General features: G+C 42.5%; 1 protein-coding gene across 1 annotated transcript in view; it reads left to right on the top strand.

Moving 5' to 3' along the window:
- Positions 1 to 390: 390 nt before the first annotated feature.
- LOC118411871 (deleted in malignant brain tumors 1 protein-like) overlaps positions 391 to 20,304 on the top strand; it is a gene marked incomplete at its 5' end in the record, with an annotated part of 21,220 nt that continues 1,306 nt past the window's right edge. Inside the window, 9 exons of the mRNA XM_035814361.1 lie at positions 391 to 706; positions 2,751 to 3,065; positions 4,766 to 5,077; positions 10,247 to 10,552; positions 11,085 to 11,399; positions 15,137 to 15,439; positions 17,901 to 18,209; positions 19,575 to 19,625; positions 19,961 to 20,011. Of these exons, the coding sequence (XP_035670254.1) occupies positions 391 to 706; positions 2,751 to 3,065; positions 4,766 to 5,077; positions 10,247 to 10,552; positions 11,085 to 11,399; positions 15,137 to 15,439; positions 17,901 to 18,209; positions 19,575 to 19,625; positions 19,961 to 20,011 (2,278 nt within the window). The remainder of the gene's footprint in view (positions 707 to 2,750; positions 3,066 to 4,765; positions 5,078 to 10,246; positions 10,553 to 11,084; positions 11,400 to 15,136; positions 15,440 to 17,900; positions 18,210 to 19,574; positions 19,626 to 19,960; positions 20,012 to 20,304) is intronic.

The raw sequence follows: 20,304 nt of genomic DNA, 5'->3' as shown, positions 1-20,304 counted from the left end.
CAATTATTAACAAGATTGTTCGAGTCATCTGTAGTGTCGGTAAGTGAAATTTCTTGAAAGTGGAAACGGTCACCTTGATGATTGTGGATTCGTACCCTTCTGGTAGCCTTATCTTGTTTTCATGGAAGGTTGGGTAGTTTATCATAGCATGTCCCGTAGATATCATTCACACCTAAGTCACAAGAATAATGCTTATGTTCTTCTTCTGCAGGCAACGGACCAGTGACCCCAAGACCACCCATTGGTGAGAGTTTTGCTTCTCATGAGGGTTCTTCTAATTTTTCATATACAGTGCTGTCACCATCTCCTTCCCAAATATTGCCCTGGTAAAATTTTTAGTGTTTCATTAGTCATTTAAGAACATGGGACTAAGTTATTGTTGTTTGGTCAATAGTGTCAGATATCCGACTGGTTGGTGGATCTGGTGACCACGAGGGACGGGTGGAGGTTTTCAGCGAAGGACAATGGGGGACGGTCTGTGACGATGTATGGGGACAGGAGGACGCCGAGGTGGTGTGCCGTCAGCTGGGGTTCCCTGGTGCTGAGAAGGCGAAAACTGAAGCTTCCTTCGGGCAGGGCTCCGGGCAGATCTGGCTGGATGATGTTCAGTGCAGCGGGAGTGAGTCACGTCTGCAGAACTGCAGCCATGGCGGATGGGGCAGCCATAACTGTGGACATGAGGAAGATGCCGGAGTCGTCTGTAAACGTAAGCTTTATAAAGTTCCAAGACCTCATACCTTCGCTAAATGATGTTAATCTTTTGGACTGACGCATTATATAACTTTTTCCTTGGTGATTATGCAAATAAGGTCCGCATCAGCATGAATTATTAGTTTGCCAACTAACATAATATATGATATCCGAACGAAAGCTCATCTGTGTTGGTAAATTCCATGTCTATGACACGCGCGTTCGCATCTGTATCTGTATGTTTCCTTTGCCGCATGAGTATGTTGTTTGGCATGTCTTCTGCATGCACCCGCGCGATGATCATGACGCACGTTTTTTCGCGGTAGCTGTTTTTATAAACGATGTAATAGAAATTCATACATTACCGCTATATCTGTGGTCTTGTTCGTGTTGGAATCTCATGAAAAAAAAACACTCACTGCAGTTCCAATCAAGTCAATAGGGCACCAAACTCGCACCACTTAATCCTGCCCCAAGACCTATCCATATAAGGAACCTTGCAGTTGCAGAAACTGGAAGCCTAGCTTTGAAGCCCGGCTGCAGTATCGTAACTAGCCCGTAAATCGCAGGAGGCCCGTTATCGAACCCCAGTTCATCCACCAAATACCATGCAGAACCAGCTTCTCAAGTTATGTTGTCCGTAATACCCGCCTCACATTATATACGATCTTCGGACGTACTTCGCGATCGCAGGAAGGTCGGCTGATTTTAAGATCTTAAGATGGTCTTGCGTATTTTTCGCCCCAAATCTGTTCCCCTCACATATAAGCGAGCCTCGTGCGATCGACGGTGAATAAATCTATGATAATGAACCTCCCATGACCTCTTGCACGCGGACAAGGGAACACAAAACGTTCCTCAAAAAAGACAAGAGATCAATAAATGTTGCTTATTTTGTTGTCGGAATCTTTTTAACCAATGAATGGAATGCGCGGGCATAATAGAAATGACACAAGAAAGGAAAGTGTGTCACAAAGCCAGCCTACATACTGCCACAGAGGCCACAATGTTAGAATTACCCTCACATTCCCAGAAATGCAATATTTGTAAACAAGCGGAAGTCGGGTGAACGTCGCCCGAACGTCGCCCGACTAACGGGCGTTCGCCATCCGATTTGCGTTCGATGATTAATAACTATGTCTGTGCTCGCCAATCGTTGGATTGACGCAAGACTATTGACCGATACCCTTGCGAGGTACGCACGATTTGCACGCACGATCTGAGACTCGGTAACGAGCTCTGCGATCTCGGAGATCTCCTGCGACTAGTCGCTTATGTTAAGAACATGTTTCCCTGCACCGCGACCGTCGTAAGACTCCTGAAAATTGCCGGCGATCCCTAAAAATCGCAAGATGATCGTGAGAACACCGGACGTCTTACTCACGAAAATGTCATTTAGAGCTCGTAAACTAGTCTTCCGATCGAATCGCGCCTATTGTGAGGCGGGTATAAACACACAACCCGCCGCAGTACCGCCGACGGAAGATACCAGGTAGACCATTTCCAGACTTGACCTTCGTTTCTGCGACCGCTTCTCAAATACTAGACATCTCGATTTATATCAACTTTTTTCAACATACAGACCCACAATACAGCCACTTCACTATTGCATAACTAAAAAATAACCTTTTGGGCGAAGCTAATGACTATGCCCCTGAACATTTTCGTCTTTCTTTTCGTCCAAGGGTTTTGTGATCAAGGCCTTTTGACCTCATAATCGAGGACTGGAACGAATCCATTTACCAGAGTCAGTGTATTAAATGACTGTAAACATAATACATTAGATATTATTGTGTTTCGCACTTTGACCCACCCAGAAGTCATTTATGTTACCGAATTTATCTTCGCAAACAATTTGACCGTTACTAATAGGACGGCATTTCAGTACAACAAGGGTGAAAACTGTTTTTTTTTGCTGAACCAATCTGATAAGAACAAGATGAAAATAAAATGGAACTTTACCTATGCAAACATTTCTGTCAGATGAGACCTTATATTGCCCGATAAACATAACCAATAACACAATCAAATCCATATGATTTGCGCCTTCACATGTACAGGGAATATCCGGCTAGCAGGCGGATTGAACGACCACGATGGCAGAGTAGAAGTCTTCTATAACGGACAGTGGGGGACGATCTGTGATGACGGCTGGGGCCTGAGCGACGCTGAGGTGGCGTGTCGTCAGCTGGGGTTCCCTGATGCTGGTGCTGTGCAGACCACAACTGAAGCCTCGTTCGGTCAGGGAACGGGGCCGATCTGGCTGGAGGAAGTCGCCTGCAGCGGGAGTGAGTCAAGTGTGCACAACTGCAGCCACAGGGGATGGGGGCACCATGACTGTACACATGGAGAAGACGCTGGAGTCGTCTGCAATCGTAAGTGGCAAACAATCTTTGGCGTCGGACGGATTTTTTGTCACCTTCATCAGATTTATGGTTTGTAGATACAATGTTTCATAAGGTAGGCCTAATAACAGGGCTGCCTCTCTCCGGATGGTTCGAGGATCAATGCGAAGCAAATTATCGTTGAAGAGGTTCAATAATTACGTATATATACAGTTTCTATAAATTTTCTTCCAACGGTGACTGTTTTAAAGAACACGAGACTAGTCCAGACGGCTTTTTTTTTTTATTTACTTAGAGGTCACCGCAAAACAAGGCTCGTGGAGCCACTCAAGCGTTTTGGGTTACGTTACTGAATTGTGAAGAGAGATGTTTGTTAACCCTTGCATAGATCATCTGCCCACTCCCCCGCCTCCTTGCGGAGAAGGGGTAAGTATGACTTGGGGAGCTCCCAACCCTCTTTGCGGCTCAGCTTCGCCCCCTCCAGCTCTCTTCGCTCTGTGGAAATGTGGCTAGTACCCAAAATGGGCCCTGAGTAAGGGGGACAACAACAGTAACAGGGGTATAAGGACAGTCACACGAAAGATAGGGCACCCCACCCACCGCGAGTTATGCAGTACTCCCCTTACACGAAAGGCATTAGCCATTACAGAACGATCAAAATGCGCGTTTGCCAAACCTAACGTTAGCCTTTAAGCCAGTCTACGCTCTGCGGAATGCTCTTGTGAGACCAAAAGACCCCTTAATCTGAAAGTTATCTACAAATCTGCTTGTGAAGAGTGTGGTGAGGTGTATGTAGGTGTATGTAGGTGAGACGGAGAGATCTTTAGGGGAACAGACCATGGAACACTATAGATAACTTTATTGCACAACAATTGTACGAGGTACAAAGTATGGCATCTACATAACTACAGTTCTATAGCTTAACTTAAGGCTTATCTAACTAATACTGGAGTATGAGATAAGGTTCTTACATTCATTCGACGCTTTTACAATCATTTGAGGGATTTCTAATGTCTAAACCTTAAAAGTCCTTAGACCGTCTGGATAGTAAATGAGCGCTAAGCCAACACCACCTCCAGTCACGTCACATAGTGACTACCAAGCTCATCTCGGTTCAGCTTCGCCCCCTCTAGCTGTATGTGGACTAGGCACGCAAGGCCCACAGAAAGATTAAGGAGGCTGTCCACATACAGCTGGAGGGGGCGAAGCTGAACCGCAAAGAGGGTTGGGAGCTCCACAAGTCCTACATACCCCTTCTCCACAAGGAGGCGGGGGAGGGGGCAGATGATCTACGCAAGCCTGGTGTAGTCTCGTAAGTCTCGAGACTAGGCCATTCTCCGTAACAAAAATGTGCTGTTAGACATCGAAAATATGAAGGTACTTACTCAGTAGTACCTTTAAAACAGTCACTGTTGGAGGAAAATTAAAGGAAGCAATTGTAATTGTAAAAGTATTTATTTTTATTTATGACGCGATTGAAATGTTGTTCTTTTTCTCAAATACGTTATGGCATTTTTTAAATTAATGGAATGCAGAGTTACTAATACATCGTATTCTAAATAACACAACATAAAGTTGTTATTAAGATTTGTCAAATGTTTGTTCAATGTAGTTGTCCTGTACACAGAAACGGGTTTCATGAAGACGTATATTCCGCTTCAGACTTTTACATTAGTTCCCACATATCCTGTACATCTTGTTCATACACATGCCATGTGGTCTATATTCAGTCCGTGTCCGGCTGGCTGGCGGATCTCATGACCACGAGGGAAGGGTGGAGGTTTACCATGACGGAGAATGGGGGACGGTCTGTGGCTTTGGATGGGGTCATTCCAATGCGGACGTGGCGTGCCGTCAGCTGGGGTTTGCTGCTGCTCTGAAGGCCACACAAAACTCCTTCGGGCGGGGGACCGGACGGGTCTGGCTGAGCAATGTGGCCTGCAGCGGGACTGAGTCAAGACTGCCAGACTGCAGCCACAGGGGGTGGTACAACAACCCAAGTTGGTGCGGACATGGTTACGATGCTGGAGCGGTCTGCACCAGTAAGTTATTTTGTGCACCACTATTAGTAGAAACAGATTCTCTCTTCTTTTTTTTTCAGATTCGATTTGGCTTAACATGAATGAAATACGTGAAAACACAACAAAAGTGTTCCAGTATGAAACGCAATTATACTTGATCACATTGGAGACCTGAAAGGCCCACGCCTCTTTTAGACCTCAATTTGACCAATTACAACTGCATTTCATATCTCACCTCAGTTTACCTTTATGGCATCATGAGTTTGCAAACATTATGCTGTTCTACAGTGGATGTGACATGGTACACAATATAAAACATTCTTCATTCCATTTATCAACTAATTATAATAAGAATGGACCGGTCCAGTCGAACACCATAATTCCAGTCCCTTGTTACTCTGTGACACTGGAGGGTAACCTCCAGTAACAGAGTATTGAAATCACTTTGTGCGTTGAGTGTTCGCACCTAGTACCTATATCTCTATGTTCTGTATGTCGCAATCGCACGTGGATTGGCATATCGTCTGTACTCGGTTGGGAAATGATGCACTTTTTTTTCGCCGTAGCTGTTTTTATTATGGATGTAATAATTTCAGTTTTTACCCCTACGCCGTCAAGTATAGTGGTTCAGGTCTTCCTCATGATTGTGCCTTAAGCCTTGTAGTAATTTGATACCGTCAAGCAGATGTTGTCCTCGTCGGAATATGCCATCTCGTTCGGGCTTTGCGTTTCCAATATTGAGGTTGGTTTCACATAGCATACTGTTAACATTTTGTGCGGTTGATAGTCATATGCATTTTATGGTTAGAACGTGTTTGATCCTTGGGAACCTTTTTTTGCGGTAGCTGTTTTCATTATCGATGTAATAATTTGATGTCACCCCTATTTCCCTGGTATTGTAGACCAGCTGGCTTATAGACGCTTGGGTTTGGCAATACTTATCTAGAAGCAGATATGGGGTTACTTCCACAGCTGTGATTGATCCACTTTTTAACGTGGTGTGCGTCTCAACTATCCATTGTGAAGCTGTGTTGTTCTTTCATTTGTGTCGTTCGATTGAGACGCTGACTTAGCTGTGTTTTAAATTTGGCAGTGATAGGTATCGTAGCTTTTAAGTATGTTTTTTGTATTAGCTGATGTGATGTGTCCTGTATGCGATTCACTACTATATAGATGGGGTGGCCATGCTCTTAATCTGTCGGGTAGGAACTTGTCTTTTGTGACCGGAACACCGAAAGTAGAGGGAAATAGCAGGGACAGAAGGGGTATGATCTTGGAGGGAAATTATATTTTGCACCAGGGATTGAAGGGTAGTGTTCATGAATGGAAATTATATATTTGGCATATACACAGAATTAAGCCATTGTCAGTGGGAACTCAAACTTTAGGAAATAATTTGTGTACCTTATATTTGTAGGACTTGGAGGAGAGTGTGCGTGTGCGTTGTATACGACATAGGTTGAGTATGTTTCGCTCGGAATCTGTCAACAGCTGTCGACCAGCTGGTAAAAACCATATCAAAATCTGAATTATAACCAAAACCATTGTATATGTGAAGAGCAAACACTGTACACACCAACCTCATCATTAACAAACCATTATTACGTCACAGAGTTTGTTACCTACGGTCACTTGTTCGGCGCGAGTAGGATAGAAATGGCCGCCCCAACAATTTAGTTCATAATACCTTTGGGGGCCTGAAATCCTCTCAGAACGGGTCATGTTGAAGGCTAAATCCACTACAGTCGTACAGTCGTTAGAGGAGGGGCGGAAATAGTTCCAGTAGCAAAGACCGTCAGATTTCATTCAAAGTGAAAGGGAGGCACTCCGTAGCATTACCTTGTTGGTTTGCAGATTTAGACGTGCCCGGTTTCTGATATGCGGTCGATGCACGTGTATAGATGCATTATTGTATCTGTGACAGGTTTTCCACTGCATTTGTTGAATGCATGACAGTTGTATACATGCCCGGGAGTAATTAAGAAGAAAGCAGCTCGGGCACTAGCGGAGAGGGATATTGTACAACATATAGGGTCTACTACAAAATCCGCTAGAGCAGAGCCCCGTCTGTTATACGTACCCTACTTTTCACGTGCATCCTGCCCACCAACAATGTAATGGCTAATGCTATACAGTGGCTCTCCCTCACTAAACAAGAGACAACTGTATTCCGTCGGGGTAATGTTCAGCAAAGAAGGCATAGCATGTTTCATTGGCCATTCCTGTCATTAGGGCTGTTTTTGACCGAGGTATTCGAAATAGAACAGGGGGTTCTATTCGTTCGATATGCGCCCATTCCTCGTTAAAGGGGCAAATTGCTGTCGCACATAAGCAGCGGGCCACAGTTTTCTTTAAAGACACAATGACTACGTATTTTGCCCTTTTCCGTTACAAGTACATGATAGTAATATGCTAAGCAATGTTTTCCCACCATTGTTAGTTGCCTTTTGGTCGTCCCGGGTAAGGTTTTGCTTAGAAACACGCTAAAAACACGTGTCGGAAATGCTATAAAGGTGAATATCGTGGCATTCTGATAATGAAAAGACGTTAGTTCTTTAAATTTTCAGTCATAATTTACATCAACCACTTAGGCCGGCTTGTCACGTGTTGATGAACTTGTCCAGCAGACGACCTTTTTACGTCAGATGCCGTTTTATTCTTGTCGCCAACTTTTGTATAATTTACGTTACCGAACTTCTGTTGGGTGTAACTCGCTTACGAAAAGACATTTTCCGATAATTTTTTCACTGTTTTATCTGCTAAACAGTGGTGTTGCGTAACAAACAAATGACAGAACACATAAAACACGAATGTTGGAAACATGACTATAACCGCCAATCTCAGGCCGTTTGTCACTTTTTTGATATAATTTACGTTACCATAATAAGTCCCTTAGAATTATAGAAAGATCATTACTTTTGTACTCATAGGAAAGAATGCTCCCAGATAAGTAATTGCCTGCAGAGTTAATCTTTCCAGAGCTGTTTGTTAAAATTTTATTTATCATTAAAAGCATAAATATAATTTACGTTACCATATAATTTACGTTACCATTTTTTTTCTTCAACATGTCATCGGATGTTCAGCAAGAGCACATCAACCAAAGACGTATTATCTGCTGTAATGTTACTGTAGGTGGGCTTGGCTTGCCATAGAGTCACAATGCAGTCTGTTTATATGTTCCTGTTTCAGTGAATTTTACGATGCTGGAACTTTTCATTTCTCATAGGAATGTAGAAATACGAGGGGCGAGTAAGAACAGAAATAAACAACACCCCGACTCCCGGGATTCGAACCCGCGCCGAACCCGGGCAGCCGGATCACAAATCGAACGTGCAAACCGTTCGGCCAAAAGGCTTAAGCCATTAGGCGTCTTCGGTTTAGCAGTCCTTGAACACCACTGTTACACTACTCCCCCTTTTCTTTTCAAGATTCGTCCTCGAATCTCCGAGATCGACATCCCTGTGTGGCACATACTAGCCTGTTACTCACAGGGCCGGCGTGGGAACCATTGTAGAAATTCAGAGGGGCGAGTAAGAACAGAAATAAACAACATCCCGACTCCCGAGATTCGAACCTGCGCCGAACTCGGGCAGCCGGATCACAAATCCAACGTGCTAACCACAACACCAAAAGCTCAAGAGCTGTTGGCGTGGTCAGTTTGGCAGCGCTAGAACCCCACTGTTACAGGAACGATGTTCAAATGATAAACCTGACATGCACCAACTTGGAAAGATGCGGGTGTTTATATTGATATCTGAAGCTTCAATAATCAACATTACACGGAATGTATAGTACCAAGTTGAATAAATGTATATTGGGTTGGACTGAACCAAAATAAACCTCTGCGGTAACTGGTGTTTAGTTTGTTGTCTTTCCAATATCGAAAGCTTGTGCTAGAAAGGCCCAGTCCATCTGGTGCATGTTGCCATCGCATCATGTCCTGCTATTCCCAAAGACTTGATTAAAGGACGCGAGGACGAAGCGGTTCTGACCTAGAGCGTGTGATTGCGTGAATCCTTTGTTACTTAACATGTATTTAAATAGATCCCGCCAAGATAGAGACCTTGCATATCTTGGGTGTCTTTCCGCAGAGTCCGGGTGGGTACAGGACGAACAAGATTATACGGGTATTCCGGATAACAAAGATACACTTTTTTGCTACTCTGAGTTAGCAACATGAAGATAAGAGGTCCAGCATTATAGACGAACATGACCTGATCAGTTCAAATAGAGCCAGTATGTACACTATTCGGCTTTCCTCCAAATGTTAGAGATTCTGTAATTTACGTTACCACAGTTCATTGGCATTTACCTGTAGAATAGATATCGCCTGTTTCCAACCATTTTCATAAATATATTCTATCGCTCTTATCCCATCCTACAGGGTGAAAATTAAGGAGTATTAAACGGTTTGTCTTCATATCAGAAAAAAAATATATCATTTATTTACTTTTATACAAATGTAGCAAACTTAATAGCTAGTAATTTTGATGATTATTCCGAAACAAATGACACGGCGGTTAAATATTTCTCATTAGCGTGTAATTTGAAGGTTTTGGGTTGGAAAATTCGCTAATTTGGCTGTTGTTAATCCACTATTACTTGCTGGAACATTTCTCTGTGTAGTAATATGCTCTTTATTACGAAATTGTAGGAAAGATGACATGGCCTACTAAAAATCAAATATCTCCAAAATTAAGCGTGTTAGCACCAGACAAAAATAGCAAAAGATAGTCGATAAAAGTGGTAACAAGTTCATACCAGCAGGTAAGCGTTTTGGACAACTTTATTTTTTACAATTTTCTACCTCCAATTTTCCCAGTTAATGAGGAATGGGCGTATGACGTTCTATGGGAACGGTCCATTTATTTAGAATTGGTTCAGTGATGAGTACAAAATACTGGCTTCCGAAGATCCGACCTTGGCACCGTACTCCACCTCAGGATATTCATCACACCATACTGTAAATGTTTTTAAGTTCGCGGGGATTTAATTTCGCGGTAGCGGGAAAAAGGACTTTTCGCGGTGGATTTAAGTTCGCGGTAACACCATAGACTGCAATCTAATATCATTATAGAAAAATGTTCGCGGTGGTTTTAAATTCGCGGTGAAGTGGTCACCGCGAAAACCGCGAACATTAATCCACCGCGAACATTTCTGCATTTACAGTATTCTGTATTTCCGCAGGTCTCCGGCTGGTTGGTGGTTCCACAGAACACGAGGGGAGGGTGGAAGTTTACCACGATGGAAAGTGGGGCTCGATTTGTGACGATGGGTTCGGGCTCAGCGATGCTGAAGTGGTGTGTCGTCATCTGGGGTTCCCTGGTGCTGAAGGGGTGCCCTCTGGCGCCTCCTTCGGGGAGGGCACCGGGCCCATCTGGCTGAATGATGTCGACTGTGACGGAAATGAGACAAATCTGCAAAACTGCAGCCATGGCGGATGGGGCAGGCATAACTGTGGACATGAGGAAGATGCTGGAGTCGTCTGTAGTAGTGAGTATAATTACACCGTCACTAATTGAAACGCATTATCAATCTTTTCCGGCAAATGAATGACAAACTGAATGTCGATGAAGGTTAGACATTTAGGTGATAAGATATGCAAATAATAGTTATCAGCGCAGCGCTATTTGGCGCAGCGTAGTGAATGATTATGCGAAGCCGGAAAGGATACCTATATAACCTTTAAAATTATGTCAATGTTGACAGAGACAAATTTAACTCCCGGTTATTTACAAATGAACCGAATTACTTTTCCATATTTTTCAATGACATATATTTCTTTTTTATTTCTACCTTAGTCTATTTTTCCTTGTGCATGTCATGATATTGTTATTTTGATAGCTTCATATTTTCATAATATAAAACTGCTATAAAGAGTTGTCAAAATGTTTGTACAATGTAGTTGTCCTGTACAAACGGGCGGCATGGAAAACGTATATTCCGCTGCAGACCTTTATATTCGGACCCACGTACCCTGTACGTCTTGATTATATACATTAGACACTATGTGGTTCATTTTCAGCCCGTGTCCGGCTGGTTGGCGGATCTAATGACCACGAGGGAAGGGTGGAGGTTTACCATGACGGAGAATGGGGAACAGTTTGTGACTATGGCTGGGGTCAACCTGACGCCGACGTGACGTGCCGTCAGCTGGGGTTTGCTGCTGCTCGGAAGGCCACGCAAAAAGCCTTCTTTGGTCAGGGGACCGGACGGGTCTGGCTGAGTTATGTGGGCTGTAGCGGGACTGAGTCAAGGCTGCAAGACTGCAGCCACAGGGGATGGGGCAACAACCCAAGTGGATGCAGACATGACGACGATGCTGGAGCGGTCTGCACCAGTAAGTTATTTTGTGCACCACTATTAGTAGTAACAGATTCTCTTTTTTTTCAGATTCGATTTGGCTAAACTTGAAAGTAATACGTGAAAACACAACAGACGTCCTCCAATATAGATGCAATATGGAAAGGCACCCGTCTCTTTTGACCAATTACAATTGCATCTCACCTCTCACCTCAGAGTTCCTTTATGGCATCACGATTTTGCAAACATTATGCTGTTCGACAGTGGATGTGACATGGTACACATATAACAACATTTTTCATTCCATTTATAAACTAATAAGAATGGACCATTCCAGACGAACACCATAAGCCCCGCCCCCTGTTCTATTTCGAACACCTCGGTCTAAAACGGAGCGAGTAGGACATAAATGCACATGACGAACAAACGAACACCAAATGTGTCCCCTTACCAGCTTTGTGGTCAGACATTAGCAACCACAAAAACCCACCCATATCTGGGTGTTACATTAACAACTGGGCTGAAGTGGGGTGTCCATGTTGACAAAATAACAACCAAGGCTAAACTAGTGTTACCAAAATGAAAACAGGTTTGAAGTGGATATCACTTAAAGACAGAAGGAAAATGTCCAGACTTTGCATGATGTACAAAATGAGCAATAACCTGGTGGACGTACCAACTGATTGCTTAAGGCGAGTCCTTCCGGCCTCGAGTTGTGATGGCTGTCCATATGTTACCAACTGATAAGAATCTTAAATACCAGCTCAAAAAAGAACAAGAAACAGTCATGCCTTCAAATACCAGAGTTACTGTTCTGTGTTGAGTTGAAACCCCCTTCTAAAGTATATGGAATGGTAGGACCCAGAAGGGTCAGAAAGAAGGAAATGAGGTCATACGGCAGTTGGGGTGAGATAGCCCAGGCACCTGGAGACAGCCAGAGAGGCTGGAGGCGCTGCTGCATCTAGTTTTCGTCGGCTCCAGGAATCGTCCATAAACCTTACGAAAACTAGATATCCAGGATTCGTACTTCCGGTGCCGTCAATCATGGTGATTGACAGGACAGAAAACAGTAATTACTCACGCCCCTGTTTCCATATTTGGGTCGACCTAAAATGCGAGAGATTAAAACCCGAAAGTGACCGCTGCCCTCCCCATGATAAGGAAGCCATTTTGATGCTATTAACACGTAACTAGAATGTGACGCTACACGAAAAAACAACTTCAAACACACAACACTTATACAGTCGTGCGACTGTTATTGTAATCGTTGTGGACAACGGTTGTCTTACGTTCTGAGTATTGCCTTACACCCGCGGTGCAGGATACAATTGCGATGCGTGCGTGACCCACAGTAACCTCTTGCTCGCAAATTGAAAATGGCGGGAGAATTCCTTATTTTCGTCAGGCGTTCAGGCCGTTTTCTGGATATCCAGAATGCGGCCAGGGCTGCTTAGGCCGTTTTCTGGATATCCAGGATGCGTCCTCCTGTTCAGGCCGTTTTATAGATACCCAGGATGTTGTTGTATCCAACTTTTGTCAGTATCTATTTTTCGTCACAAGCCGAATCCTGGATATCCAGAAAACGTCTTGAGCAGGAGGACGCGTCCTGGATATCCAGAAAACGGCCCAAACAGGACGTTCCCTGGATAAACAACGGTGTTTATCCAGAACGTGTACGTGGGGGTGGAGCTTCCTGTTTTCGAGGGCGGAGACTATATTGCATGTTGTTTTCGTGGTCAGAAGGCCGCCATCTTTGTATCTCTCCGCAGGAGTTTTATGAAAAATTTCTTCAGCTCCTGATGTTACAGACCTTAACCGAATGATTGATAATATAACTCTCCGATGTTCACATATTACTTACATATCAGGCCCAAAATATCTTTTGCGTAAAAAATGGCAGTAAAGATGGAATTTACTCAGTTGTTTTTCGTGTAGCGTCACGTTTTAGTTACGTGTTAATAGCTTCCAGATGGCGTCCTTATCATGGGGAGGGCAGCGGTTTTAATCTCTCGCAACTAGAGTCTGTCGAGGTCTCACGAGGTCGACCCAAATATGGTTAATGGGCGTGCATAATAACTGTTTTCTGTCCTGTCAATCACCGTGATTGACGGCACCGGAAGTACGAATCCTGGATATCTAGTTTTCGTAAGGTTTTTGGACGATTCCTGGAGCCGACGAAAACTAGATGCAACAGGTACCTAGTTTTCAATGCACGCTCCGTTTCACCAATGTACGTTTCCTTGCATGGGCCTTTTTTTAGTTGTCCCTTGGCATGCAATGTGATACACTTCACCACATCTGCTTTCTTTAGGTGTTTTGTGCATAGGTGCCACAAGGAAGTTCTTGAGCGTACGTGTCGGCTTGAAACAGGTCTTAATCCTGTATTTGTTGAAAACCATCCTAAGGTTTTCTGAGGTTCCTTTCAAATAAGGCAAAACAACAAAACCTCTGCTTGTTTTGGTAGAGGACCGGTTTTTAGTGTTGTTTTCAAGTGACTTAGGTGTAGTGGCCTTTTTGATCGCCCAATCTGGGTAGCCACACACTTTCAGTGCCTGAATCACGTGGTCTTTCTCTCTCTCTTTATCCTGATGGTCTGTGGTAATAGTCTCCGCCCTGTGGAACAGTGTACGGACTACCCCTAGTTTATGGTCCAACGGGTGTAGTTATCATAGTGTTGGAAGGAAAGTTTAGCAATTTTTTCTATGATGTTTTCTACCAACACAAATGAACTTTCATGCTATGCTGGTATTAAGTTATGTTGTTCCTGGTGACGCCCCACGAATAATTCCCATAATGCATCACATATCTCCAAGCAGAGGTTGGTGGAAAAATCTTTGTTGTAAGGAAAAAGGGCATAAAAGGAAAAGATAACGATTTTCCCGACCAACCTTTACTTGGAGAGTACACATATTGTTCTGCCATAGGACACTACATTTTGACTTTCCATTGGTTAATTAAGAAAGTAATATAGTTTCACCAAATATTGATAGATGGACATGAACAATTCTTCATTTGATTTTTGCACCGTGTAAATGACGTCATCAAATTTTTATTGCCCTACAATATTTCTACGAAACTATATTTTTGATGTGCATAATGATCAAAGCTACCAATGTACTCTTAGAATTACAAAAAAATTGGGCCAATATAACGTCATGCATATTTTGCACAAAATCGCCAATCAAATCTAGAATTCTTTCATACATGCCCTGCTGTCAATACCCATCGCAATTACACTGCTTTCTTAATTCATTAATGACAAAACATTGGAGGGTCAAAAAGCCAAGTTAGGCAAGAAAGATACCTTAAGCTGTGAAGGAATCATACAAAATTGTAAGTATTTTCCATTCATAACATTAGAGCTGACGAGAAACACGCAACATCATGCCCATGTGTCCAATCAAGGGAGATCAATAGCATATGCCTGATGTGCAGGACTCGGTTGCGATGTATCAACTCAATTAGACTGCGATGTTGCAACGGTTTCGATTTAGCGATCGCCTGCGATGTCAGGTAAGTATGCTGTTTCTCGGCGTTAACGACGATCGTGTTTTCGAACCGCCAAACCGCGACCGAAATCCGAACGAAAACACGACATAGACATCGGCACCCTCTATTATACAGCCGTGTTATCGATCTTAAAAAAGCAGTCGTCCGGCCGTCAACTTTACTAAAGCCCAGTGATGAGTACAAAATACTGGCTTCCTGTGATTCGAACTGGGCACCGTACTCCACCTCAGGATATTTATCACGCCATATTCTATACTTCCTCAGGTCTCCGGCTGGTTGGTGGTTCCACAGAACACGAGGGGAGGGTGGAAGTTTACCACGATGGAAAGTGGGGCTCGATTTGTGACGATGGGTTCGGGCTCAGCGATGCTGAGGTGGTGTGTCGTCATCTGGGGTTCCCTGGTGCTGAAGGGGTGCCCTCTGGCGCCTCCTTCGGGGAGGGCACCGGTCCGATCTGGCTGGATGATGTGGACTGCGACGGGAATGAGCCAAATCTGCAAAACTGCAGCCATGGCGGATGGGGCAGCCATAACTGTGGACATGAGGAAGATGCTGGAGTCGCCTGTAGTGAGTCTAATTACACTGTCACTAATTGAAACGCATTATCAATCTTTTCTGGCATATGAATGACAAACTGAATGTCGATGAAGGTTTAATAGACAATCCAGGTAAAAAGATATGCAAACTAGAAAGGCACAATTTTCGCGAAAATGCACTAAGTCTTTCGTCTATTCACACACACTAGTCGAAAATGTCCGCATGTTACGAAGCGTTCCTCCTATCCGTGTGCAATGGTAGGTATACACGTGCACCCTCCGCATTTTCGTCAATCCTCGCGTAAATGTTACCCAAAAATACACAATCTATACATGAAACTGTTCCTTTGAAGTTGATGTTCCAATATATTTGAATCTTAGATCGTTATTTTTACAAATTGCAAAGCTTTTTACGAGTTGAAATGTCCAAGGTAGACAAACGATACATGAAACTGTAAATTTTGATATATCCGAATGCAAGAATTGTAAGAAAATTTTACATCGGCGTGACTTTCCAGGGAATCATAATGTTTGAGCCTACATTACAGTTACAAAATATATTATTACAACGTATCCTATTCTATGTAAAAACTAGACTTCCACGAACACATACCTTCGCCAAATAATCATGCCTTTATTAAAAACTTTAAGGTTTCATTCATGTTTTTCTTAAGAGTACCTATTACAAAAGCAACCGACGGCATGAACGTGTGTTTGCAGCGGTTGCAAGTTCCATTTTGGATGGATATCCCAACTAACCTCGGGTAGTGTTGTCCACAAACAAACAAACAAACAAACAAACAAACAAACTAACACACATACATACACAGAAGCTGCAGTACAATGGGAAAACCTTCAAGCTTCATAATGTTGTAAGTATGAAATTCCTATCATGTACCACAATGGTAGTATTATATTTTCTCATTAACTATGCAAATGAGGATGCCATGTGCATAATCAATATCTATTGACATTTCTCTCTTTATCAGTTTATTATATGTAAGTCATCACTTAGCCTATCTGCATACCAAAAATAATCATGACTATCTGTCAACATCTTCTCGACTTATTCTCGTCCAAAGTTTGAAAGGAAATCGGAGCCTGCAGCTCCACACAAACCGAAGGGGGGGGGGGGGGACTTGCATGACTTTCATTCTGCCCAAAGACGTATTCACTAGTCAAAAATCATCAACCTGCCACTTGAGGATAATTTTAGCGCCAACTTTGCCGCTCCGCTGCAGTACCCAACTTGTCACCAGGATGCCTATCATCGAACTTGACCTTCGGTTTCCCAACCCCTAAATAACTACCAAATATCATTGAAAACAATCCACAGCGTCTAGAGTTATTTTATTCGCAACCGCACACGCGCACACACTCGCCCCGCTGCAGTGCCGACGAAAAGCTCCGTCCCTGCAACCGCTACTCAAATAGCGAATATCATTCAATTCTATCCACAGCTGCTCTAGTTATATGCGATTGACCTACATATTGTGAAACAGAAAAAAATTCTGCCCAATTTTTTTGGCGAAGGTAAAAAGGAGAGCAAAAATGGCAAAATAAACAAAAAGCGTATATTCACTAAGCAAACCACAATCAAAGTTGGGAGGACAAAAATGCTATGTAACACACATTTTACGACGCTGTTGGTGACGTCATCGCCCAGTTTTGAGTTTTGATTGTCGCCCTGAGTTTTTACCTGAGTTTTGATTGACTAAAATTGAAATATGGCAACAAAAACAGAAAGTTTTCTGGGGAAAGACTAATTATTAATAATAGTTACTTAATTAAAGTAACTTGGTATGATTTCTGAAAAGGCCACACGCTTCCGAAATCATAGCCTTGTGTAACTCTTACTTGGTCAGGGTAATAAATGATTATGCTAATCCGGAAAGGATAGCTGTATATACCTTTATGATTTTGTTAATGTTGACACAGAGGCAAATTGTACGCGTGGTTATCCACAACTAAAATGAATCACTCTTTCCTTCCTTATTTTTGGTGTATTTTTATTTCTACCTCAATCTATTTTACTTTGCGCATGTTATGATATTGTTATTTTGACAGCTTCATATTTTCAAACGCTTCATTATTCGTTTTGGTTTCCGTATTTATAAACATTATGTAGACATATAAACGGCATGGAAACATCTTGTCGGCAGACCAAACACATGTTATTTCCAAATGTTCATTCAACCAAACCGAACGAATCACTCTATAATTTACAGAAGCCACAAAGACTTATCCCAACTGCCCCACATTGACAGACGAACAGAAAGCCACTTTTCTCATGAAATCGCAGAACCCACACATTTCAGAAAAGAAGTCAAACCCAACCTGTTTACAAATAGCCAACACTAGCATTAGAGTAGAATATTGTTTATGACTGTTCATTGTCACTATGTTTATACCATGTACTTGCAATTAGCCCTCGGGCACGAACTTGCAAATAAACTTCATTCTTAGTGTTCATCTTCTGCCTTAATATTCAGCTGATAGTGTTCGACTGGTTGGTGGGTCCGGTGAACACGAGGGACGGGTGGAGCTTTACTATGACGGGCAGTGGGGGACGGTCTGTGGCAGGGATTGGTACTGGTATCGACGCGAAGCAAATGTAGTGTGCCGTCAGCTGGGGTTCCATGGAGCTCAGCAGATAACACGTGGCTCGTTTGGTGCCGGGACAGGGCCGATTTGGAGGGTTTATCATGGCTGCAGTAGAAGTGAGTCAAGTCTGCAGGGCTGCAGCCTCTGGAGATACGATGGGTGCGGACATGATAACGATGCTGGAGTTGTTTGTACCCGTAAGTTCTCATGTTTTATACGTTAGGCCATGTTGATTTGATTATATGGATGACATCCGCGCTCGCAACAATTTTCGGCCGTTTCCAAAAAAAAAAAAGAAGAAGTTTTTAACCACACGGTAAATTGTGCAAAGCAGCTGTAAAATGAGCACATATATGTTGTAGATTGAAAAAAAGTATCAGAAAACATATAACTAATGCCATAGAAGGCCAAAATAAATCTAAAGTCAAAGAATAAGATGTGAAAGGACAGAATTTAAAAATAAATTGTCGGTAGGGGTAGGTTACCGTAGGTACCAGTACAGAAAATTCAGATATAGGTTCTGTTCAGGTCCAGAGGATCATTGCCAGATCCGGACCTGAACCTGGACCTGATTGTATGTGGAAACTTGAGAATTGGCAATACTCAAAACAATGGTCAATTTTGCTACAAAGGAATCTGTTTGGTGGATTATCCGACTCCCATTTTAAAATCCCGTCTCCCTGTAATAAATGCTGTCTCTGTACCTTTGACTGTAGAAACTGGGTACAAATGACTCTACTTGACTTCGCTGTTGTAAGACCCCAAATGCCTGCCGACATGTCCATTTTATAATTGGCAAACCCCGTTCCACTGATTTTTTTCAGGTCTGTTTTTATTGGATCGGTCCAACAAGAAAAAAAAAATGTTCTGAACCTGCACAATGTACTGATGATCCCTAAACGTAACTGTTGTTATACCATACTATGGTATACTATGTGTTTTATTCCTATGTTCAACCTTCCTTCCAATTAGATTTCATACTGAAGGCAACATTTTTTTGCCAAACTTTTTTTATTCGCTCGCTCGCATCAATTTTGGAGTTCCCAGAGGATGTCATCCATATAATCAAATCAACATGGCCTTATTACTGCGCCAGTCATGTGACTTTCTCTTAACTCTTGATGTACTTTCTCACAGGTGATGAGGTGGAGTTTAATTAACGTGACAATTGGTCCAGACGATTTAGCGTCGGTCTCCAATAACGTTATATCATATGGACTGCCAATGTCTTTGACGCATATGTAATGAGCTGAGACAGAGCAGTAAAACTTGGTACAATGATTAGTACAGATACTGGTAGTTTTTAGCAATGTTGACGAACCAGGTGAGTGGCTCATTTAACTGACTGTTATAACATCTGCTTACACCTCATAACATGTAGAAGAGAAACTGTTTTGAGTTCAGAAAGATTTTAAAAATATATAACCTAACGGGAGAGCCAGAGTGTATTACACTCAACCTGATTGTAAAGTCAAATGACATTTCTGTAACACAATTCAGTGTCACATGTGTTATCAAGGCACACATGGAAAACCCCAACCTAACTTGCATTTTCTTTATAGATCCAGAATCAGAAGTAGTACAGACAACAGTCCAGACAACATTAATGACTAGTAAGTTTATTTATACCTCAGACTAAATTTTTACTTACACTGTTATTTAGAGAAATTTATATAAATATCGACAGTTGGACAGCTTTTGCATGTTAATGTTAATGCAAATGCAAATATTGTTTAGCAACAAAGACACCGTATGACTAAGGTTTGTGGTATTGATGTATATAGGTCAATGTGTTGTTTATATTCGGATCAAGAAGAAAACTTGCTTGATTAAATTGTTGTCTAAACATACAGCAGTGCCGCTGATATTATAAATATTGATTTGCGTGTTTCAATGAAAAAGTAGTATCTGCAAATCAGTTGCATATATGACAACATTGCTGTTTCAGCCCAGCTTCTCTGGACATTCCAAGAGGAACCTACATTGCCAGGCGATGATGGTAAGTCCCCTCAAAACCTCTGACACGTTTATTGCATGGTCGTGTGTTTTTAATCCGAAAGGGACACATCAGACTCTCGAACCCTTTTGGTTCTCAGCCAGCAAGGTCATTACTCCACAGCACGTTTTAATGATTATGTATCCAAAAACTAATGAGAAGGCTACCGTACACCGTACATGATTAAAAAAATGTGCCTCAGAGTCCGCAAAAGATTTAATTTGTGATGGTGTTAAGTTGGTGCTGGCATTATTGATGTAGGGAATACTTAAAAATTTAGGGCAACCTTATACACC

Source organism: Branchiostoma floridae, chromosome 3 (assembly GCF_000003815.2).
Source record: "Branchiostoma floridae strain S238N-H82 chromosome 3, Bfl_VNyyK, whole genome shotgun sequence".
Lineage (NCBI taxonomy): Eukaryota > Metazoa > Chordata > Leptocardii > Amphioxiformes > Branchiostomatidae > Branchiostoma > Branchiostoma floridae.
The sequence above is the reverse complement of the archived record's forward strand: the minus strand, read 5'-3'. Positions and strand labels throughout refer to the sequence as shown.